Genomic DNA, 24412 nt, shown 5'->3' on the forward strand with positions numbered 1-24412 from the left:
CTCCACCACTGACACTCAGAGGCAGCAGTGTGTACCCAGAGTTGTTAGGATTTGGAATGCCCTGCCTTGGAGAGCAGTGGAGGTTTCAAAAGAGAGCTGGAGGTATATTTGAAAGTGATGAATTTAGACGGCTATGGAAATAGGGCTGGAAAATCGGAAATAGCTAGGTAGCATTTCCAGGAGGGGGTACAGACACAATAGGTCGAATGTCCTCCTTCTGCACTGTAAATTCAATTCCATCATGGGCCTCCTGCAGTGCCACAATGATGCCACCCGAAGGTTGCAGGAACAGCAACTCATATTCCGCTTGGGAATCCTGCAGCCCAATGGTATCAATGTGGACTCCCCCAGCTTCAAAATCTCCCCTTCCCCCACCGCATCCCAAAACCAGCCCAGCTTGTCCCCTCCCCCCAATGCATCCCAAAACCAGCCCAGCCTGTCTCCGCCTCCCTAACCTGTTCTTCCTCTCACCCATCCCTTCCTCCCACCTCAACCCGCGCCTCCATTTCCTACCGACTAACCTCATCCCACCTCCTTGACCTGTCCGTCTTCCCTGGGCTAACCTATCCCCTGCCTACCTCCCCACCTATCTTCTTTTCTCTCCATCTTCGGTCCGCCTCCCCCTCTCTCCCCATCCCCCTCTACGATGAAGGGTCTAGGCCCGAAAGGTCAGCTTTTGTGCTCCTGAGATGCTGCTTGGCCTGCTGTGTTCATCCAGGTTCACACTTTGTTTTCTTAGATTCTCCAGCATCTGCAGTTCCCATTATCTCTCTCAATTGTAAGCATACTGTTTATGTATAAAACATGACTCCTCCCAGTATCCTACAGCTGTGGTGTGCTGATTGCGTTGCTGCTCATGGTCTCCTAGACATAAGGTGCATTGGTTGCATTGTTGCCCACGGTTTCCCAGGGCTGGGGTGCACTAGCTGCGTAACCACCCTCCCTCACTCCAGATAACTCAGCACAGACCGAAGAGTGTGCCTCAGAACTCATCTGGGGTTCAGATATGATTCCAAGGTCCCAAACGAGAGATTTGAACACCTAAATTAATCTGGCACTAACAGCATCATTAACAGTGTTACCTCACAGATGCTAAATCTAAGTTCTGCCTGCCCTCTCAGATAGTGCAAAAACATTCCATGGCATGATGTGAACAGGTACAGATAGTTATCCCTGATGAGTTGGTTGTGATTTATTGGTCAACGGTCAATTGCATTTAAAAAAATCTTATGGTGCACAAAAACAAATTGGAGAAACTCAGCAGGTCTGGTAGCATCTGTAGAAAGTAAGCAGTTTATATTTTGAGTCCATTGACACTTTTTCAAGGCAGATAGTAGCTAGGAAAAGGGGTGAGGGATAAAAAGGAGTGAACAGATAGGTGGAGATGGGGCCCAGAGAGAAAAGTTAGGGAAACAAAAGGTATGGACAACAGTAAGGGAAGGAGAAAAGTTGATAATCAGAAGTGCAAGAAATAGATTGGACACAGCCAAAGGCCCCCCCTCAACAACAGTGGCAGGGAGTCTTTGGTTGAGGTAAAAGGTGGACGTTTGAGGTCTCCTGTGCAAAGGAGCATTATTGGAACAGATGTGACAGGCGTAGGGAAACGGAAACTCGGAATAGAATGGAGATCTTACAGAGAGCAGGGTGTGAGGTGGTACAGTCCAAGGTAACTGTGGGATGAGAGTTTGTAATAGATATCATTGGCCAGCATATTCCCCAGAAATGGAAACAGACATTGAGGAAGAGAGGAATCAGAGATGGGCCAAGGTAAGGAGAGAGCAGGATGGAAACTGATTAATTCCCCCCTGGCCAAATTCGGATAAGAAATGGAAGCAGCACCAATGATATCAATATACTGTAAAAGGAGTTGTAGGTAGGGGGTCAGAGTAGGACTGGATCAAGGAATGTTCCACGTACCCCACAAAGAGACAGGTGCAACTGTTACCTAGAATGGTGACAAAATGTCTGAATGAAAACAAGCCAGCTCAGCGAGCGAATCAGCAACCTCAGGCATAACTATGGCCTACGAAGGTACACATAGCCATCTCTTTGACCAAAGGGGGGGGGGGGGGGGGGGGGGGGAGGGAAATGAAGAAAGAGAGAGAGAGAGAGAGAGAGAGAGAGAGAGAGAGAGAGAGAGAGAGAGAGAGAGAGAAGTTTTCAAAGTAGGGACATGCTGGGCCAGGAAGAGGGAGCTGGTGGTGGTAGAGTCGGTTCAAGCCTTCTTTCCAGGAGAAGCAGTTAGCTGAGACCATCCTGCTGGAGGGATGGATATGTCAAGGGATTGTGAATCCTTATTGTAAAGGAGATGGCTGGAACCTGCAAACTAGAAATTTTGATACTGACAAAGTGTCAGAAGAATTACAGATGTGAGTGGGATGGGACAGGACAAATTTAGGAAGAAATAAGTTCCTTGGGGCAGGAACAGGCAGAAACAATGGGTCAGCCTGGACAGTCCTGTTTACGGACTTAGGGAAGGAGTTAGAAGTGGGCTGTAAGGGATTGGAGAGGAGGGAATTGTGATCCCCAGATCAGTATACACAGTTGTTTCATGACAGTCCTGTAATGTGCCTTGGGACATTATCAGCTTTACCATAGTAAAAAGTCAGTGCTTTGACATGCATATTTTATTAAAATCTTAGAATACAGACAGAATACACAATTACAAATTCATGCAACATTGTTGATCATTTACATTGTTAGTCTTGGCTTTTTAATACCAACTCTAGAGCTTAATTAAGTTACATCTTGGCATTTTGAGAGGTGGTGATGTAATTATCCGATGTGGAAAGAGTTGAACAAAGCCAGAAGCAGAATGAGCAGCAACAGATTTAAGTCCTCGCATTGTAAAATTCTCTTCTGCATTATAAAAGAGGTTACATGTATATCCTCAGGAGATTACATGGATCTCAATAATAGCACTATTTACAGCTGGACAGAACATGGACACAGTCTTCAGATAGAATGTTGAGAGGTCAAAAGGATAGTTTATTTTCAAAGCCTGTGTGTATGTGGAAAGATGAGCTATGGTAGCCACTTTCCTTAGAAATTACATGGCAAACTGAATGACATCCAGATAGAAGGCATCTTCACTGGCAGGCAGGAGGGAATTCAGATGCCTTGCAGAATGTCCATGCCTGAATGTGTTAAGAGTTCTCCATCCCATAGTGCAAAGGCTGGAACTAGTGGCATCTTGAACTCGGCCGTTATGGTGCTAATAACTGCCACTTTCTCAACATCTATTAAACTAAACTTGTTGCCTTCACAGTCCAGGAGAAAGCCAACTCGATCCAGCTTTCCAAAGAAGCCAATTGGCACCATCTCATTGGAAGACATGGAGTACCACTTCCTCTGGAGATAGGCATAAACCCAGGAACAATCACTGGCACCAATACATTCTTCTCGTGACATGTTTGCCTCTGCCACCCCAATTCGGAACTCCCGAGACCGTTTCACTGTTACCTCCCAGTAATGTTTTCCAGTTGAAAGAGTGACATCAGCCAAGACCACAGCCCACTCTCTGAAGCGCTCAGGGTTTTTTGGAACTTTACTTAGGTCGATGCCGATTGTACGGTATTTAACTCCTGTCTCTTTTTTGAAAAGGTCCAAGCAACTGTGCGCTGTCTTCTCATCCAATTTGAAAGTCAAGTCTATAAATTGAAAAAAAAAATGCTACACACTGCTCTCCATATTGCTCAACAGACATTTTAGTTAGCCAGCGACAAGCAATTCCTTTTAGGTACACAGATAAAGCGTGGAGCTGAATGAACACAGCAGGCCAAGCAGCATCTTAGATGCTGCTTGGCCTGCTGTGTTCATTCAGCTCCACACTTATCTAGGATTCCCTAGCATCTACAGTTCCCATTATCTCCTTTTAAGTAAACAGATTTGTTGCCAAGTTCTCACATTCAAGTATGAGCATGTGACACTCAATGCAGGGTGGGGGAGATAGAGACTGCAAGTTGGCAGACAGGGATAGCGAATACAGATGGTAGAAATGGGAAGAGAGGTTTACCAAAGACTTAAGGGAGATGGTTACACAGGGATTGTGGAGTCAGAAGAAACAGCCTAATGTAAGGAACAAGAAGATTGGTGGATAGGGGTCGGTGAGGAGATTGTTAGGAGGATGGGTCACAAGGTGAGGAGTTGTGAACAGTCTTCAGGGAAGAAAAAAAGTCAGAATACAAAAGGCTTTTAGCTTGGTGGATGTGAGATAGGGATACAAATTTCCAGGCGGGCAAGGAAGAAAAGGAGAATAGAGTTGACACGTGCCCAGTATTTCTCTCAGAGCTTGGAGATGTAGCTGCAGCAGTGGGGTGATCAGAATTTCACCAAAGGGGTTAGGATAGTGAAGAGAAAAACTAGGGGATCTTGTTGTGGATAGATAGTGAGAGATTGTTTCCACTAAGACCCCTTAAGGTGGATGTAGACGTTTCCATGGCCATAGACGGCAAGGGACTTTGTGCAGTGTCCTGGTTATTATTACTCAACTGGCAACGATAAAACAAACCACAATAATGTTAACTCTTATTTTATCTACAAATATTGCCTGACTTGAGTGTTTCCTAGTTCCTATTTTAATGATAACAGATGAGCTTGGCATTATTTCACTGTTACAGGATTTACTGTATACCTATTTTAACATTACAATGATGACATTTCAAGGAGTGCAAGATGTACATAAGGAACAGCACTCACCTGACTAGGGAGACCATTTGAGAGAGAATACTGGGGTCTGGCACTGCTCCAACAGCCACTCTTGGCTGGAACCAGGTGGAAGACCAGAGCCTTGTCCCTATACATTGGGCAGAATCTTCTAGGGCGAATCAATATGGATTCCTGGCTCCACTAGTGATATCCAGTCAACACGCCCAGGCCATCGACTGACAGTCTGCCTCCAGGAGTGCATTAACACATCCTACTGGACCGATGAATTGGTCCACAGAGATATTCAGCTGACAGTCCCACTGGGACAGGCAGGTGCTGCTGCAGCAGGCAGGAGGAAGTGAGGGTACCTTTCGATAGCAAGACAACAGATGAAATTAAAATGACTTATGGTGGGGGATTTCCTGCTTTGACAGGCTAGCTTGTTGCTGCAACTGTAGCCCTGCCTACAGAAGTGGTAGTGGAGTGTACATAAAGGAGGTTTTGCAGAAAGTCTGCCTCCAAGAGCTTGTCAGGCTTTGCCTCCAGCCTGGATTCATTTGCTGTCGATAACACCCTGGCAGTGTCTCCAAAGGAACTGGCACTAATTGGTTACACAGTTGCCAAACTATTTCAATTACTCAGTCAACTCTGGTCTAGGGTGGGAAATAGAACATAGAACATAGAACAGTACAGCACAGAACAGGCCCTTCAGCCCACAATGTTGTGCCGACCATTGATCCTCATGTATGCACCCTCAAATTTCTGTGACCATATACATGTCCAGCAGTCTCTTAAATGTCCCCAATGACCTTGCTTCCACAACTGCTGCTGGCAACGCATTCCATGCTCTCACAACTCTCTGCGTAAAGAACCTGCCTCTGACATCCCCTCTATACTTTCCACCAACCAGCTTAAAACTATGACCCCTCGTGCTAGCCATTTCTGCCCTGGGAAATAGTCTCTGGCTATCAACTCTATCTATGCCTCTCATTATCTTGTATACCTCAATTAGGTCCCCTCTCCTCCTCCTTTTCTCCAATGAAAAGAGACCAAGCTCAGTCAACCTCTCTTCATAAGATAAGCCCTCCAGTCCAGGCAGCATCCTGGTAAACCTCCTCTGAACCCTCTCCAAAGCATCCACATCTTTCCTATAATAGGGCGCCCAGAACTGGACGCAGTATTCCAAGTGCGGTCTAACCAAAGTTTTATAGAGCTGCAACAAGATCTCACGACTCTTAAACTCAATCCCCCTGTTAATGAAAGCCAAAACACCATATGCTTTCTTAACAACCCTGTCCACTTGGGTGGCCATTTTAAGGAATCTATGTATCTGCACACCAAGATCCCTCTGTTCCTCCACGCTGCCAAGAATCCTATCCTTAATCCTGTACTCAGCTTTCAAATTCGACCTTCCAAAATGCATCACCTCGCATTTATCCAGGTTGAACTCCATCTGCCACCTCTCAGCCCATCTCTGCATCCTGTCAATGTCCCGCTGCAGCCTACAACAGCCCTCTACACTGTCAACGACACCTCCGACCTTTGTGTCATCTGCAAACTTGCTGACCCATCCTTCAATCCCCTCATCCAAGTCATTAATAAAAATTACAAACAGTAGAGGCCCAAGGACAGAGCCCTGTGGAACCCCACTCACCGCTGACTTCCAGGCAGAATATTTTCCTTCTACTGCCACTCGCTGTCTTCTGTTGGCCAGCCAATTCTGTATCCAAGCAGCTAAGTTCCCCTGTATCCCATTCCTCCTGACCTTCTGAATGAGCCTACCATGGGGAACCTTATCAAATGCCTTACTGAAGTCCATATACACCACATCCACAGCTCGACCCTCATCAACTTTTCTAGTCACATCCTCAAAAAACTCGATAAGGTTTGTAAGGCATGACCTACCCCTCACAAAGCCTTGTTGACTGTATTTGATCAAGCCATGCTCTTCCAGATGGTCATAAATCTTATCCCTCAGAATCCTTTCTAACACCTTGCAGACGACAGACGTGAGACTTACCGGTCTATAATTGCCGGGGATTTCCCTATTTCCTTTCTTGAAGAGAGGAATTACATTTGCCTCTCTCCAGTCCTCAGGTACGACTCCAGTGGAGAGCGAGGATGCAAAGATCTTCGCAAGTGGCGAAGCAATTGCATTTCTTGCTTCTCAAAGCAGCCGAGGACAAATCTGGTCCGGGCCTGGCGACTTGTCATGCTGTCTGACTCTATGAAACTGAAGCTTAATTGTCTGAAACTCACATTCAGACATATCTAACTTTATCATAATCTTACAGAAAGATAGCCGACTTTATCCCTCAGAGTTGCAGACTCTTCAATTTTACATCTTCAAAGATATTTAGCAGGGAGAGCATGGATTATAGAGTGAGTTGAGTAGATTGGTTCATTGTTAATTCTGAACTAAATTTGATTTATTTTACATTTTTAGACAACATCAGGTGAAGATGTGCGTGATTTCACCAAGGTGCTGAAAAATAAGTTCAGATCAAAGAAATACTTGGCCAAGCATCCTCGTTTGGGTTATTTCCCAGTACAAACAGTCCTAGAAGGTGAGAACCTTGAGATGTAAGTTTATTGATGTGAGATTTACTAGTGTATCAATGCCCATTTGGGAGTTGACAAATATTGCAGCATTATTCATTCTGCAGCTTAGCAGGAGAGCGAGGTTGTCCGTTTGCGCACATGTCAGAAGTACACAATACAAAAACAAGGGGGGCTTAACTGATATCATTGGTCCTCTCACCTTCAAAACAGTGTAGTTACTCAGAGAGTGCATCTGCTGAGGACTTGTTGATACTGTCACTAACGTGCAACCTTCCTGATGTCTTTCTTTGTCCTCCAATTCTGTCTTTAAAAACGACAATCAATTACCCGCTCCTCAAAAGAAAAGAACCTTTGGCTGAACAGAGAACAAAGAACAGTACAGGCCCTTCGGCCCACGATGTTGTGCCGACCTATTATCCCACTAAGATCAAGCTAAATGTTGGGTCCCTTTTCAAAATTCTACCCATTATGTATCGGTCTCTCTCTATCCCCCAAAAAACTCACCCTGTTATTACACACAAACCAACCTATGAACTCCCATCCCAGTACCAACTTCACAATCCCACCTGATTGCCACCAACCACACCCCCATTAATCTGACTCTCCCACTGATCCCATTTCACTTTATATCAGCTCTGCATTAATTGCTCATCGATTCACAAATAGAGCATTAGTTGGTCATGTGAAACATTTCAGTCATGAGATGAACTCTTGGACTGAGTTTGTCTCTGAGATTTGGCTGTGATACTTTAACTTCAGTAAGGGATTTAACATTTGGCAATAACAACTAGAGCTCACGTAAAACAAGAGTGCAGAAAAATCACTCCAATCACCAGAGGGACAGCTACTTGGAAACTGTGGTGAAATTTTTGTATCTCTGGAGATGCATTAGCAATTAGGAAGCACTTCAACACAATGGGTGGTAGATATTTGGAACTCTCTTCCACAAACAGTAGTCAATGCTGGATCAGTCATCAACTTTTAATCTGAGATAGATAAATTTTTGTTAAGCAAAATTATCAAGAAACATGGACCAAAGCCAGGTATGTGGAGTTATGCCACAGATCAACCGTGATTTAATTGAATGGTGGAACAGGATCAAAGAGCTGAATGGTCTACTGCCCAGAGATAATGGGAACTGCAGATGCTGGAGATTCCAAGATAATAAAATGTGAGGCTGGAGGAACACAGCAGGCCAAGCAGCATCTCAGGAGCACAAAAGCTGACGTTTCGGGCCTAGACCCTTCATCAGAGAGGGGGATGGGGGGAGGAAACTGGAATAAATAGGGAGAGAGGGGGAGGCGGACCGAAGATGGAGAGTAAAGAAGATAGGTGGAGAGGGTGTAGGTGGGGAGGTAGGGAGGGGATAGGTCAGTCCAGGGAAGACGGACAGGTCAAGGAGGTGGGATGAGGTTAGTAGGTAGCTGGGGGTGCGGCTTGGGGTGGGAGGAAGGGATGGGTGAGAGGAAGAACCGGTTAGGGAGGCAGAGACAGGTTGGACTGGTTTTGGGATGCAGTGGGTGGGGGGGAAGAGCTGGGCTGGTTGTGTGGTGCAGTGGGGGGAGGGGATGAACTGGGCTGGTTTAGGGATGCAGTGGGGGAAGGGGAGATTTTGAAACTGGTGAAGTCCACATTGATACCATATGGCTGCAGGGTTCCCAGGCGGAATATGAGTTGCTGTTCCTGCAACCTTCGGGTGGCATCATTGTGGCAGTGCAGGAGGCCCATGATGGACATGTCATCAAGAGAATGGGAGGGGGAGTGGAAATGGTTTGCGACTGGGAGGTGCAGTTGTTTGTTGCGAACTGAGCGGAGGTGTTCTGCAAAGCGGTCCCCAAACCTCCGCTTGGTTTCCCCAATGTAGAGAAAGCCGCACCGGGTACAGTGGATGCAGTATACCACATTGGCAGATGTGCAGGTGAACCTCTGCTTAATGTGGAATGTCGTCTTGGGGCCTGGGATGGGGGTGAGGGAGGAGGTGTGGGGACAAGTGTAGCATTTCCTGCGGTTGCAGGGGAAGGTGCCGGGTGTGGTGGGGTTGGAGGGCAGTGTGGAGCGAACAAGGGAGTCACGGAGAGAGTGGTCTCTCCGGAAAGCAGACAGGGGTGGGGATGGAAAAATGTCTTGGGTGCATGCCTGCATGCCTACTTCTTCAACCGGGAACCCAACCCTCCTTCCACTAACCCCTTCACCCGCTTCCAACACAAGTCCTCCTCCTGGACACCACCCCCAGGCCTCCTACCCTCCCTCGACCTCTTCATCTCCAACTGCCGCCGAGACATTAACCGCCTCAACCTCTCCACCCCTCTCACCCACTCCAACCTCTCCCCCGCAGAACGGGCAGCCCTCCGCTCCCTCCGCTCCAACCCTAACCTCACCATCAAACCCGCAGACAAGGGTGGCGCAGTGGTAGTATGGCGTACTGACCTCTACATCGCCGAGGCCAGACGCCAACTCTCCGACACCACCTCCTACCGCCTCGATCATGACCCCACACCCGAGCACCAAACCATCATCTCCAACACCATTCATGACCTCATCACCTCAGGGGACCTCCCACCCACAGCCTCCAACCTCATTGTTCCCCAACCCCGCACGGCCCGTTTCTATCTCCTTCCCAAAATCCACAAACCTGCCTGCCCTGGTCGACCCATCGTCTCAGCCTGCTCCTGCCCCACCGAACTCATCTCCACCTATCTGGACTCCATTTTCTCCCCTTTGGTCCAGGAACTCCCCACCTATGTCCGTGACACCACCCACGCCCTCCACCTCCTCCAGGACTTCCAATTCCCTGGCCCCCAACACCTCATATTCACCATGGACGTCCAGTCCCTGTACACCTGCATTCCGCATGGAGATGGCCTCAAGGCCCTCCGCTTCTTCCTGTCCCGCAGGCCCGACCAGGCCCCCTCCACCGACACTCTCATCCGCCTAGCGGAACTCGTCCTCACACTCAACAACTTCTCTTTTGACTCCTCCCACTTCCTACAGACTAAGGGGGTGGCCATGGGCACCCGCATGGGCCCCAGCTATGCCTGCCTCTTTGTAGGTTACATGGAACAGTCCATCTTCCGCACCTACACAGGCCCCAAACCCCACCTCTTCCTCCGGTACATTGATGACTGTATCGGCGCCGCCTCTTGCTCCCCAGAGGAGCTCGAACAGTTCATCCACTTCACCAACACCTTCCACCCCAACCTTCAGTTCACCTGGGCCATCTCCAGCACATCCCTCACCTTCCTGGACCTCTCAGTCTCCATCTCAGGCAACCAGCTTGTAACTGATGTCCATTTCAAGCCCACCGACTCCCACAGCTACCTAGAATACACCTCCTCCCACCCACCCTCCTGCAAAAATTCCATCCCCTATTCCCAATTCCTCCGCCTCCGCCGCATCTGCTCCCACGATAAGACATTCCACTCCCGCACATCCCAGATGTCCAAGTTCTTTAAGGACCGCAACTTCCCCCCTACGGTGATTGAGAACGCCCTTGAGCGCGTCTCCCGCATTTCCCGCGACACATCCCTCACACCCCGCCCCCGCCACAACCGCCCCAAGAGGATCCCCCTCGTTCTCACACACCACCCTACCAACCTCCGGATACAACGCATTATCCTCCGACACTTCCGCCATTTACAATCCGACCCCACCACCCAAGACATTTTTCCATCCCCACCCCTGTCTGCTTTCCGGAGAGACCACTCTCTCCGTGACTCCCTTGTTCGCTCCACACTGCCCTCCAACCCCACCACACCCGGCACCTTCCCCTGCAACCGCAGGAAATGCTACACTTGTCCCCACACCTCCTCCCTCACCCCCATCCCAGGCCCCAAGATGACATTCCACATTAAGCAGAGGTTCACCTGCACATCTGCCAATGTGGTATACTGCATCCACTGTACCCGGTGCGGCTTTCTCTACATTGGGGAAACCAAGCGGAGGCTTGGGGACCGCTTGGCAGAACACCTCCGCTCAGTTCGCAACAAACAACTGCACCTCCCAGTCGCAAACCATTTCCACTCCCCCTCCCATTCTCTTGATGACATGTCCATCATGGGCCTCCTGCACTGCCACAATGATGCCACCCGAAGGTTGCAGGAACAGCAACTCATATTCCGCCTGGGAACCCTGCAGCCATATGGTATCAATGTGGACTTCACCAGTTTCAAAATCTCCCCTTCCCCCACTGCATCCCTAAACCAGCCCAGTTCATCCCCTCCCCCCACTGCACCACACAACCAGCCCAGCTCTTCCCCCCCACCCACTGCATCCCAAAACCAGTCCAACCTGTCTCTGCCTCCCTAACCGGTTCTTCCTCTCACCCATCCCTTCCTCCCACCCCAAGCCGCACCCCCAGCTACCTACTAACCTCATCCCACCTCCTTGACCTGTCCGTCTTCCCTGGACTGACCTATCCCCTCCCTACCTCCCCACCTACACCCTCTCCACCTATCTTCTTTACTCTCCATCTTCGGTCCGCCTCCCCCTCTCTCCCTATTTATTCCAGTTCCCTCCCCCCATCCCCCTCTCTGATGAAGGGTCTAGGCCCAAAACGTCAGCTTTTGTGCTCCTGAGATGCTGCTTGGCCTGCTGTGTTCATCCAGCCTCACATTTTATTATCTTGGTCTACTGCCCAAGTTGTGTGTCTGCCTCTGGGTAGTCTCCTATTGCTTCTTTCCCATTTGGCCTTCAGATGTTTTACTTGTGCAAAAATACAAGCCTTACAGTACAAGTTGATGATATCGATCTTATCTCTGGTCCCAGCATCAAGCGTTCACGTCCTATTCCAAGAGCATCTACTTTAGGCTGACATTTCAGTGCGATACAGTGAAACTGTTGGAGTGACTAACTTTTGGGGCTAAATTTTTCTATTTTCTTGGCAAAGAGCGTTTTTGAGAGAGAATCTCGGCACCCATGCGATCTACCGCTCTTCGTCTGATCAGTCATACAACCGGTCTCTTCAATGTTGGAATTAGACAGCAGCAGAAGGAGCAGTATTCATTGCTACAGCGACTTTGCAATATTTGTGCTACTGTGCTTATAGGTTAATCCCCGCTGCACATCAAATCAGACACGACCAGCCAGGAGCTACATTATCCCAAAATAAATAGCCTTGAGCTACTATTTTAGCCCTTCAGTTCCCTAACAGTAACTCAACTTCCATATAACCACCCAAATAGTCCTAAACACCGTTAGCACATGTCCGAAATGTTCGTTTACACTGCTCTCCCCTAGGAAAATCTTGAACTGGTCAAGCATCCCATATTCAGGACTCCTCACACCTGAAAAGCCAATTAACATCTTACAGCGTTTGGGAGATTCCACAGCATACAATTGCCTCCTCGCCACCACAAGCAAGAACCGATACCTAATTCCTCGCAACATCCTCCAGCACACCACCATCTTCAGATCACAAGCGATCCATCCTTAACGTCAAAACATTGCTTCACGGGTAATACGTGGTTTCGTCATGTGGTGCCCGGGGAAAGTGGTTGGTTCATCGAAGTCCGTTTTGTGTTGCCACGTGACTTTGACGGTTGATTGTGTCCCCGAGAAATTCTCTTTTCAGAACCCAGCAGAAATAATTCGAGATACTCAGCAGATAAAGCAAGATGTGTAGAATGAGATACAGTGATAATATTCTGTGCCTAATACAGTTCTTCTGAAGAAGGGTCTGATATGCTAATAGTCTAACGAACATGGTGGGTGAGATGAGGGCACAAATTAAAACATGGGGCTACAATATCATTGCTGTCTCTGAGACATTGATGAGAGGGGGGACCGGTAGCTCAATATCCCAGGGTACAGGATCTTCAGGTGGGACAGGGAAGGAGGTAAAAGAGGAGGAGGCATCATAATATTAACCAGGGAAACTGATACAGCAGTAAGGGAGGGATAACATCTTAGAAGGTTCCGCAAATGGAGCCATATGGGAAAGCTTAAAAACCGAAGGGGAGCAATCACATTGCTAGAAATGTACTATAGGACTCCCAACAGTCTGAGATAAATAGAACAGCAGATATATAGGCAAATTCCAGGGAAAAGGAGAAGTAAAAGGGGAGTGATAGTATGGGATTTCAACTTTCCCAGCGTTAACTGCAAAAGATTTAGGGGGAGCAGAATTCAAGGTAGCTTTTTAAGCCAGTATTTACAAGGTCCCACAAGAGAGGGGACAGTCCTGGACTTCTGAAAACGAAGCTGAGCAAGTGGTTGAAATATCATGGGGGGACTACACAGTGATAGTAACCCAGATTCAGCATTGTTATTGAAAAGGTCAAGGATAGACCTGAAGGCAAAGTTCTCAATCAGGAGAAGGCTGATTTTAATAAGATCAGACATAACTTGACTGAGGTGGACTGGGAGCAGATATTCCTAGGTAAATCTGTGTCAGAACAGTGGGATGCAGTCAAGAGGAAATATGAAGAGTACAAGATCAAGATGTTCCAACAAAGAAAAATAGTGAGACTATCAAATCCTGAATGTCAAGGTACACACAGCATTAGATAAAGAGAAAAAGAGAGATTTTTGGCAGGTACCAAAGGTTCAAAACAGCAGAAGCCCAAGAGGAGTATAGAACGTGCAAGGGGAAACTTAAAAATAAAATCAGAAGAGCAAAAAAGGGGTATGAAAGAAAAATATCAAGTAGGATAAAGGAAAATCCAAAGTTACTTTACAAGTACATTGGGGGTAAAAGGATAACTAGGGAAAGAGTAGGGTCCATTAAGGACCACAGTGGTAATTTGTGCATAGAGATACTGTTCTAAATTAGTACTTTGTGTTGGTATTCACAGGTGAGACAGACAATGTGGGTATATAAATCAGGAAGAATCAATTTGGTACTCTTAAAAGATGTCAACATAGACAGGAGGTTCTGAGTGGGCTGACAGGCTTAAAAGCCTGGATAAATCTCCAGGGCCAAGTGAAATGTATCCTAGGTTGAGTGAGACAAGGGAGGAAATAGCAGGGGCTCTGGTAATAATTTTCAATTCCTCTCTGGTCACAGGAAAGGTGCCATAGCACTGGACAACAGCTAATGTACTGCTATTCAAGAAGGGAACAAGGGATAAATCAGGAAACTACAGGCTGGCTAGTCTAAACTCGGTGGTGGAAAAATTGTTGGTAGTAATTCTGAGGGGTGGAATTCATCTGCATTTGGAGAGACAGGGATAAATCAAGAATAGTATATATGTACTGGACAACAGCTAATGTACTGTTATTCAAGAAGGGAACAAGGGATAAATCAGGAAACTACAGGCTGGCTAGTCTAAACTCAGTGGTGGAAAAATTGTTGGTAGTAATTCTGAGGGGTGGAATTCATCTGCATTTGGAGAGACAGGGATAAATCAAGAATAGTATATATGTATTTTAAGAGGAGATTAAGAGCTGTGTAGATGAGGACAATGCTTTCGATGTAGAAGATGAAGACAACCCAAGGAGCCCTTCAGTTGAAGACAAGGATTCTGCTTCCATATTTTAATCTGTCATGGTTTGTCTTCTTTTCTGAATTAAACTAATGTATCTTATTCAAATTTTAAAAAACCAAATGAATTGCAGATGCTGGCAATCAGAAACAAAAACAGAAATTGCTGGAAAACCTTGGCAGGTCAGGCAGTTATAATCAGTTCAGAAGAAGGGTCACCTGACCTGAAACATAACTCTGCTTTCTCTCCATAGATGCCAGAACTGCTGAGTGTTTCCAGCAATTTTTGTTTTTGTCTCTTGTCTGAATTATTGCTTCTTAATGAGCATGGTAAAACATCTGATATTCCTTATGAATTGTCAACTGCCAGTATTAGTTAATTGTGGTCCTGGATCCCAAAGTCCAGCAGTGGTGTCAGAGGTGGGATCCACAGGAGTCAAGGCTATATTCAAGGTATTAAATTTGAGAAGCAACAGTCCTAATTCACAGTTAAACATGGCACGCGGTGTTAGGAAGGAGAGGATGAATCACTCTAATAATTAAAATCGAAACACAAGTCCCCAATCTGTTATGGTGGGAGTAGAGGTCCCCTTCTAATAATTAACCCCGATACACCCAGCGAAGCTCACCTCACCTCGCCTAATCTGTTAAAAAGGAGGAGTTAAATGAAAAAAAATCCCTGATATTCACTCTATAAGCAACAAGTAACAATTATAAGAGAACAAAGTGTGAAGCTGGATGAACACAGCAGGCCAAGTAGCATCTCAGGAGCACAAAAGCTGACGTTTCGGGCCTAGACCCTTCATCAGAGACGGGGATGGGGAGAGTGTTCTGAAATAAATAAGGAGAGAGGGGGAGGCAGACTGAAGATGGATAGAGGAGAAGATAGGCAGAGAGGAGAGTATAGGTAGGGAGGGGATAGGTCAGTCCAGGGAGAACGGACAGGTCAAGGAGGTAGATGACGTTGGTAGGTGGGAAATGGAGGTGCGGCTTGAGGTGAGAGGAGGGGAGAGGTGAGAGGAAGAACAGGTTAGGGAGGTGGGGACAAGCTGGGCTGGTTTTGGGATGCAGTGGGGAGGGGGAGATTTTGAAGCTTGTGAAATCCACATTGACACCATTGGGCTGCAGCGTTCCCAAGCGGAATATGAGTTGCTGTTCCTGCAACCTTCGGGTGGCATCATTGTGGCAATGCAGGAGGCCCATGATGGACATGTCGTCTAAGGAATGGGAGGGGGAGTTAAAATGGTACGCGACTGGGAGGTGCAGTTGTTTATTGCGAACTGAGCGGAGCCCGCCCCTCCCCCCACTGCATCACCAAACCAGCCCAGCTCAACCCCGCCTCCCTAACCTGTTCTTCCTCTCACCTACCCCCTCCTCCCACCTCAAGTCACACCTCCATTTCCCACCTACCAACCTCAACCTGCCTCCTTGACCTGTCTGTCCTCCCCGGACTGACCTATCCCCTTCCCACCTGTCTTCTTTTCTCTCCATCTTCGATCCGCCTCCTCCTCTCTCCCTATTTATTCCAGAACCCTCTCCCCATCCCCCTCTCTGATGAAGGGTCTAGGCCCGAAACGTCAGCTTTTGTGCTCCTGAGATGCTGCTTGGCCTGCTGTGTTCATCCAGCCTCACACTTTGTTATCTTGAATTCTCCAGCATCTGCAGTTCCCATTATCTCTGATAACAAGTAACAATTTATTTATTTTACCTTAGCAGTGAACAAATTAAATTAACAGAACTACTAACAAATCAAACAATTCCCCCACAACTATTTCCTAACCGAACAAATTAGGGTGGCATGAGATCATGTGAACTGCAGATGCTGTGGAGAATCCAAGATAACAAAGTGTGAAGCTGGATGAACACAGCAGGACAAGCAGCATCTTAGGAGCACAAAAGCACACGTTTTGGGCCTAGACCCTTCATCAGAGAGGGGGATGGGGGGAGAGGGTTCTGAAATAAATAGGGAGAGAGGGCGAGGCGGACCGAAGATGGATAGAGGAGAAGATAGGTGGAAAGGAGAGTATAGGTGGGGAGGTAGGGAGGGGATAGGTCAGTCCGGGGAGGACGGACAGGTGAAGGAGGTGGTTTGAGGTTAGTAGGTAGGGAATGGAGGTGCGGCTTGAGGTGGGAGGAGGGGATAGGTGAGAGGAAGAACAGGTTAGGGATACGGGGACGAGCTGGGCTGGTTTTGGGATGCAATGGGGGGAGAGTACGAGCTGGGCTGGTTTTGGGATGCAGTGGGGGAAGGGGAGATTTTGAAGCTTGTGAAGTCCACATTGATACCATTGGGCTGCAGCGTTCCCAAGCGGAATATGATGCTGTTCCTGCAACCTTCGGGTGGCATCATTATGGCACTGCAAGAGGCCCATGATGGACATGTCATCTAAGGAATGGGAGGGGGAGATAAAATGGTTCGCGACTGGGAGGTGCATTTGTTTATTGCGAACCGAGCGGAGGTGTTCTGCAAAGCAGTCCCCAAGCCTCTGCTTGGTTTCCCCAATGTAGAGGAAGCCACAACGGGCACAGTGGATGCAGTATACCACATTGGCAGATGTGCAGGTGAACATCTGCTTGATATGGAAAGTCATCTTGGGGCCTGGGATGGGGGTGAGGGAGGAGGTGTGGGGGCAAGTGTAGCACTTCCTGCGGTTGCAGGGGAAGGTGCCGGGTGTGGTGGGGTTGGAGGGGAGTGTGGAGCAGACAAAGGAGTCCCAGAGAGAGTGGTCTCTCCGGAAGACAGACAAAGGTGGGGATGGAAAAATGTCTTGGGTGGTGGGGTCAGATTGTAGATGGTGGAAGTGTTGGAGGATGATGCATTGTATCCGGAGGTTGGTGGGGTGGTATGTGAGGACTAAGGGGATTCTCTTTGGGCGGTTATTGCAGGGGCGGGGTGTAAGGGATGTGTTGCGTGAGACACGGTTGAAGGTGCACTCGACCACTGTGGGGGGGTAGTTGCGGTGCTTGAAGAACGCGGACATCTGGGATGTGTGGGAGTGGAATGCCTCATCGTGGGAGCAGATGCGGCGGACGCGAAGGAATTGGGAATAGGGGATGGAATTTTTGCAGGAAGGTGGGTGGGAGTCCGTGGGCTTGAAATGGACATCAGTTTCTAGCTGGTTGCCTGAGATGGAGACAGAGAGGTCCAGGAAGGTGAGGGATGTGTTGGAGATGGCTCTGGTGGACTTGAGGTTGGGGTAGGAAGTCACAGACAAAGGGCGTGGGCCATGGGATACCCGCATGGGCCCAAGCTATGCCTGCCTCTTTGTAGTTTACATGGAACGATCCCTCTTTCATACCTACACTGGCCCCAAACGCCACCTCTTCCTCCGTTACATTGATGACTGTATCGGCGCCGCCTCTTGCTCCCAAGAGGAGCTTGAACAGTTCAACCACTTCACCAACACCTTCCACCCCAACCTCAGGTTTATCTGGGCCATTTCCAACACATCCCTCTCCTTCCTGGACCTCTCTGGGGGAAGAGCTTAGATTAGTTCACAGGTCAGCGCAACATCGAGGGCCGAAAGGCCTGTCTTGCGCTGTATTGTTCTATGTTCTTTGTCTCTCTAGACATAAATGCCTTTCTTCTGCTGATCCTTCTGTCAGGGATGTTTTCTCTGTGAAGACTTTTACCTAGAAGTGCTATAGTACCTTTTAAGGATAGTTGGTTTTTTCTCAGAAGGTTTAGAGATTTCTGTGAGAGCTAGATGTTTATTCCTTAGATAGCAGTTTGCTGTCAATCTAATTTTCAAAAACCCTCTTATATGCCTGTGATGACCTGTCAATTTTCTTATAATAGGATTGGTTTGAGGTTGTCAAAACCATCAGATTTAAATTCAATTGGTTTTCAACTGCTAAGTGCTTGGTTTAAATTAATGATCTTCAAACTAGTTGCCAACACATCAAAACAAGCGTAAGGTTTCCAATCACACAGCCAATTGATACATGTTTCTGTTTCAAAATTGCCTGTACTTATTCAGCTGCCTACAGACACATTTTCTGTGTAAATCTCCAAGCTTTGGAAAGCACTTTACCTCTTAAAGGAACCACACTCTCTACCCCCCGCTATCATTTTTACAAGCAAGTTCAAGCTTCCTGCCTTCCGATTCACGTGTGCTCTACACAACTTCGTAACAGTGGTCCTTAATTGAAATCAAAAGTTACAGTTACATTGGTACATACTAGGGAATGCCGGACCAAGTATTTGACTTTAATAACTGGGGCAACAAGGCTTACTTGGTACCAGGAGAATGTGATTATGAGTCTACTTCTGATAAACTTGCCAAGGAGATTCAGAAGGTTGAGACTCAATTAAAAACAGCCCAAAATAAACCAGTCTATGGCACCCGTATGTGCCTTACAGCCGAATAAAAAGCACAAGGAGTCAAGGTGAAAGGCAAAGTGACAACTTTTGCTCAGTTGTGACAAGTTATGATACCTCCAAAGTCTAAGGTAGCAGCCTTTGAAGGCACAGAAATCTGGGCCACCTAAAATCCCTGTGTGAAGAATAGGTAAAATAGGTAATCAAACTCGCTGTTTCCACTGTCTTGGGCTGGGTCAGTACACCCATGATAGCGGTAGGAACAGCCTACCTAATATTGGCAGTTGACCATTCATAATGCACGCATGCGCGCATACACACAGACACACACACAGACACACACACACGCACACACACACATATCTATGTCCTGCACCAGTCACACCATTGAGTGACTGGAGGCAGCTAGAGGTACCATGAGGATCAGACAGAGGACTCAGCAGATCACTGCCGTAACAACCCAGAATCCCAGGCTAACAAGCCAAAGTCTATTCTGACTCCTACCTGCATCCCAGGTGGGAATGGCGTCCTCTCTCCAATATGATGGTTGTGGGAGACTGGTAGTCCATATTGTTGATAGTGGAAGCTGTTAGCAAGTAATGCAAGTCAACTCTGCCTCCTTTGCCACCATTATTAATGACTCCTGCCTGGTCTTCATGAAAGGCTCATTAAAGCTCCCTGGGGTTTCTTCCAACTAAGTCAGGTAATCAGAACCAGAAAGGTAATAAATGAGCTATCCTACTTGTAAGAAAACATAGAAAATGAAAGCAATACAACAACAAATCGGAAGCACTCAACTTGGGACTATATCAGTGGAATACAGCAATTGAAAGTGCAAACAAGACTAATTGACTGCTTTTTCCTGGAGGAATTTGCATTCTAGCCTGTGAACATTCTGAGGGCATTCAATAATCTGGCCTCCCCATGAAACAACAGTAGAAAGTTAGGTTGCTATGCTTGCCCATGCACACACATACCTGCATACTCAACCCTCACTCTCAACTATTGATACAATCATCTGAAAGTCAAGACTGCATGTGTGATGTTGGGAAACTGGTGTAAATGTGTAGTAGTGATTATAATGTCTGAAGTAACCAACATGAAGGAATATATGGTCAAAATATACCAAAGAAGTCTTGGACATTTATACCTACTTGACAAAATGGTTATTGTGGTCTGAAGAGCAAGAAACCATATTTAAATAATCAAGGCAGTAACACAATCCATAGAGAAATTCATATTAAGACAATCAAAATGAGTGGTGAGAGGGAAGAACAATTAAAGCAAAGGAATGTTGAGTTGTAACAAGTGAATACTAAGTGCCATTCAGCATGATCATGGCTGATCATCCAACCTAGCAGCCTGTTCCTGCTTTCTCCTCACGCCCTTTGATGTAACATAGCCAACTTTGACAGGACGCAAAAGGACTGTATTCCTGTCCTTTTCACCCATGTTTCATGTGCAATGTGATTGCTTGGTTAGTAAGTGCCAGTTTGTATGGTTCTCTGCTAACTTTCACTGGTGTAATTTCCTAAGATTCCAAAAACTTTTGAAAATCATACTGAAACCAGTTAAATAGTACCACCTAGAAGAAAGCTATGAAGTGCATCTTCCACTCACCAAAGGTGAACTTTTTCTGGAAATTTAAGTGAACATTTTGCACCACAAAGTAAAAACTGAAAGTTCTGGAAGTGCTCAACACATTAATCCTTTTATGTAGGCTTGTATAGAATATACAGCAAAGCAACAGGCCATTCAGTTCAACTGATTGATGTTTGTGCTTCAAACAAGCATTTTGTCACCTCTGTTCATCTAATCCCATTGGCATTCCTTTCTCCCTCACGCGTTCTGTTTTCCGTTAAGTTGATCCATGCTCAGGGGAAAAGGTTGATGTAGGGCATTTGGATTTTCAGAAGGCATCTCATAAGATGCCATATAAAAGGTTTCTACAAAAGGTAGGAGCTCACAGTATTAGGAGTAATGTATTAGCATGGATTGGTTAACACAAAAGAAAGAGAATCAAGGTGAATGGGTCTTTTTCGGGTTGGAATTAGTGAAATGCCACAAGGATCAGTCCTAGTGCCTTGATTATTTGCTATCTCTGTTAATGACTTGGAGGATAGGGCAGAGAGTAATCTATCATGGCTGACAATACTAAAATAGGTGGGAGGGAAGGCACGTTTTGATGAGGAATTTGCAAGATGATATAGATAGGTTGAATGAGTGGGTAGAACTTGGCAGATGGGATTTAATGTAGCAAAGTGTGAGGTCATGCACTTTGATAAGAAGAATCAAAGCCAGATTGCTATTTAACTGGAGAGTGATTCCAAAAACATGCAGCATAGAGAAATATAGGTATTCTTATGTATGAAACACAAAAAGCTAGCACACAGGTGCAGTGAGTAATCAAGAAGGCAAGTACAATTTCTAGAGGGTTGGAGTTTAAAAATAGGGAAGCCTTGCACAGGGTGTCAGTGAGGTTATACCTGCAGTACTGTGTGCAGTTCTGGTCTTCATATTTAAGAAATGATGACCTGGCATCCTGAAAGTATTTAACGAGAGGGGGATAGATTTTTGAAATATCGAGGGGTTGAAGGCTGTGATAAGCTACTACAAAACAGGAGAATTGAAAATAGGAGCAGGAGTAGGCCAGTTAGCCCTTCAAGCTTGCTCTGCCATTCAACATGATCATGGTTGATCATCTAACTGAGTACCCTGTTCATACTTTCTCCCTATACTCTTTGATCCCTTAGCCCTAAGAATGATACGTAACTCGAAATCTTGAAAATATTCGAAATTTTGGCCTCAACTATTTTCTGTTGCAGAGAATTCCACAAACTCACTGCTGTCTGGGTGAAGAAATTTCTCCTCATCTCAGTTCCTAAATGCCTTACTTCATATCTGTAAGACTGTGAGTCCTTGTTCTGGACTCCCTGGTCATTGAGAATATACTTCCTGTGTTTACCTTGGCTAGTCCAGTTAGAATTTTATAAATTTCTGTGAGATCCCCCTTATTTTACTAGATGTCACTGTATATAGTCCGAACTGATCCAGTGTCTCTTCAAATAGTGGCCCACCATCCCAGGAATTAGCCTGGTTGAGGAGAGGAGGCGAGGCCTGGGAAAGATGAGCCATGATCTTATAGAATGGCAATGCATCTTGCAGGGCTGAATAGCCTACTCCTGTTCCTATTTCCGATCCTTTTAAGTTGCCTCCTGTCCATTGGTGAGAAAGATTCAAATGATTGATTGCAAGAGGGTAAACAATCAACCCCCAGAAATAGGTTGTATCAGCAACAAACACCCCAACCCTACGATAGTATAAATCCTTAATCTGAATTACAACATTGTTTCTATACCAACACTATATACCTCATCCCCCCACAGTATAAATCCTGAATGTGAGCTACCAACATTCTTTCTCTCCCAACACTCTACACCCCCCCACCCCACTATAGTATAAATCCTTAATCTGAACTATCAACATCCCCTCTCCCACAGCACTCTATACCACCCTGCCCAACCCACTATAGCATAAATCCTGAATGTGAGCTACCAACATTCTTTCTCCCCCAACACTCTACAACCCCCTGACCCACTACAATGTAAATCCTTATTCTGATCTAACAACATCCTTTCTCATCCTGCACTCGACACCCACTTCCAACCCACTATAGTATAAATCCTTAATCTAAATTATCAACATCCTTTCTCCCCCAGCACTCTCCAACCCACCCCCACTATAGTATAAGTCCTTAATCTGAACTATCAACATCATTTCTCCCCCAACAATCGACACCCCACCCCCCATTGTATAAATCCTTGATCTGAAGTATCAACATCCATTCTCCCTCAGCACTCGACAACCCACCCCCTGACTATAGTATAAGAACATAAGAACCAGGAGCAGGAGTAGGCCATCTGGCCTCTCAAGTCTGCCCCGCCATTTAATAAGATCATGGTTGATCTTTTTGAGACTCAGCTCCGCTTACCTGCCCACTCACCATAACCCTTAATTCTTTTACTGTTCAAAAATTTATCTAGCCTTGCCTTAAAAACATTTAGCGAGGTATCTTCAACCACTTCACTGGGCAGGGAATTCCACATATTCACAACCCTTTGGCTGAAGACGTTCCTCCTGACTTCCTACATCTGCTTCCCTTTATTTTGAGGCAATGCCCTCTAGTTCAAGTTTCACCTGCTGGCAGAAACAACTTCCCTGCCTCCACCTTAACTATTCCTTTTATGATCTTATATATTTCTATACGATCTCCCCATGTTCTTCTGAATTCCAGTGAGTATAATCCAACCCTCTGAACTTTGGAATCAACCCAGTGAATCTCCTCTGTAACCCCTCCAGTGCTAGTATATCTCTTCTCAATTAAGGAGACCAAAACTGCACACAGTACTCCAGGTGTGGCCTCACCAACTGCAGCATAGCCTCCCGGTTGTTAAACTCCATCCCCCTAGCAATGACAGACAAAATTCCATTTGGCTTTTTAATTACCTGCTGCACCTGCAATCCTACTTTTAGCGATTCATGCACAAGGACACCCAAGTCTCTGCGCAGCAGCGTGCTGCAATTTTTCACCGTTTAAAACGTAGTCCATTTTGCTGTTTTCCCTACCAAAATGGATGACCTCACACTTATCCACATTGTACTCCATCTGCCAGACCTTTGCTCATTCACTTAGAACTATCTATGTCCCTCTGCAGACTTTCAGTGTCTTCTGCACACTTTGCTCTACTACTCATCTTAGTGTCATCTGCAAATTTTGACACACCACACTTAGTCCCCAACTCCAAATCATCTATGTAAATTATAAACAATTGAAGTCCCAACACTGATCACTGAGGCACACCACTAGCCACAGACCGCCAGCCAGAAAAACACCCATTTACCCCTACTCTTTGCTTTCTACTGGTCAACCAATCCTCTATCCATGCCAATACATTACCTATAATACCGTGCAACCTTATCTCATGTAGCAGCCTTTGGTGTGACACCTTGTCAAATGCCTTCTGGAAATCCAGATACACCACATCCACAGGTTCCCCATTGTCCACCATGCAAGTAATGTCCTCAAAGAATTCCACCAAATTATTTAAACATGACCTACCCTTCATGCTGGGTGTTCCCAATGGGACAATTTATATCCAGACGTCTTGCTATTTCTTCCTTAATGATAGATTCAAGCATTTTCCCCACTACCGAAGTTAAGCTAACTGGTTTATAGTTACCTGCTTTTTGTCTTCTTCCTTTTTTAAACAGTTGTGTCACATTGTCTGATTTCCAATTTGTGGGAACCACCCCAGAGTCCAGTGAATTTTGGTAAATAATTACTAGTGCATTTGCTATTTCCCCCATCATCTCTTTTAGTACCCTGGGATGCATTTCATCAGGACCAGGAGACTTGTCTACCTTTAGCCCCATTAGCTTGCCCAGCACTGCCTCCTTAGTGA

The 24412-nt window shown here is 46.4% G+C and overlaps 1 protein-coding gene across 1 annotated transcript; it reads right to left on the reverse strand.

Annotated features, from left to right (window-relative positions):
- Positions 1-2612: 2612 nt before the first annotated feature.
- Positions 2613-12661, reverse strand: spryd4 (SPRY domain containing 4). The gene is made up of 2 exons (XM_048523542.2): positions 12516-12661; positions 2613-3650 (listed from the first exon to the last, which is right to left on the reverse strand). The coding sequence occupies exons 1-2, from the start codon at positions 12610-12612 to the stop codon at positions 3112-3114; spliced, it is 636 nt and encodes a 211-aa protein (XP_048379499.1). The 5' UTR covers positions 12613-12661; the 3' UTR covers positions 2613-3111.
- Between the last annotated feature and the right edge of the window lie 11751 nt (positions 12662-24412).

This window comes from Stegostoma tigrinum, chromosome X, assembly GCF_030684315.1.
Source record: "Stegostoma tigrinum isolate sSteTig4 chromosome X, sSteTig4.hap1, whole genome shotgun sequence".
NCBI lineage: Eukaryota > Metazoa > Chordata > Chondrichthyes > Orectolobiformes > Stegostomatidae > Stegostoma > Stegostoma tigrinum.

Coding starts and splice junctions, on each gene's coding strand:
- spryd4 (XM_048523542.2), bottom strand. CDS start 12,612: ATGGTGGTGTGCTGGAGGATGTTGCGAGGAATTAGGTATCGGTTCTTG. Junction 3,651..12,515: donor TGTGGAATCTCCCAAACGCT/GTAAGATGTTAA, acceptor TTCAATTTATAG/ACTTGACTTTCAAATTGGAT.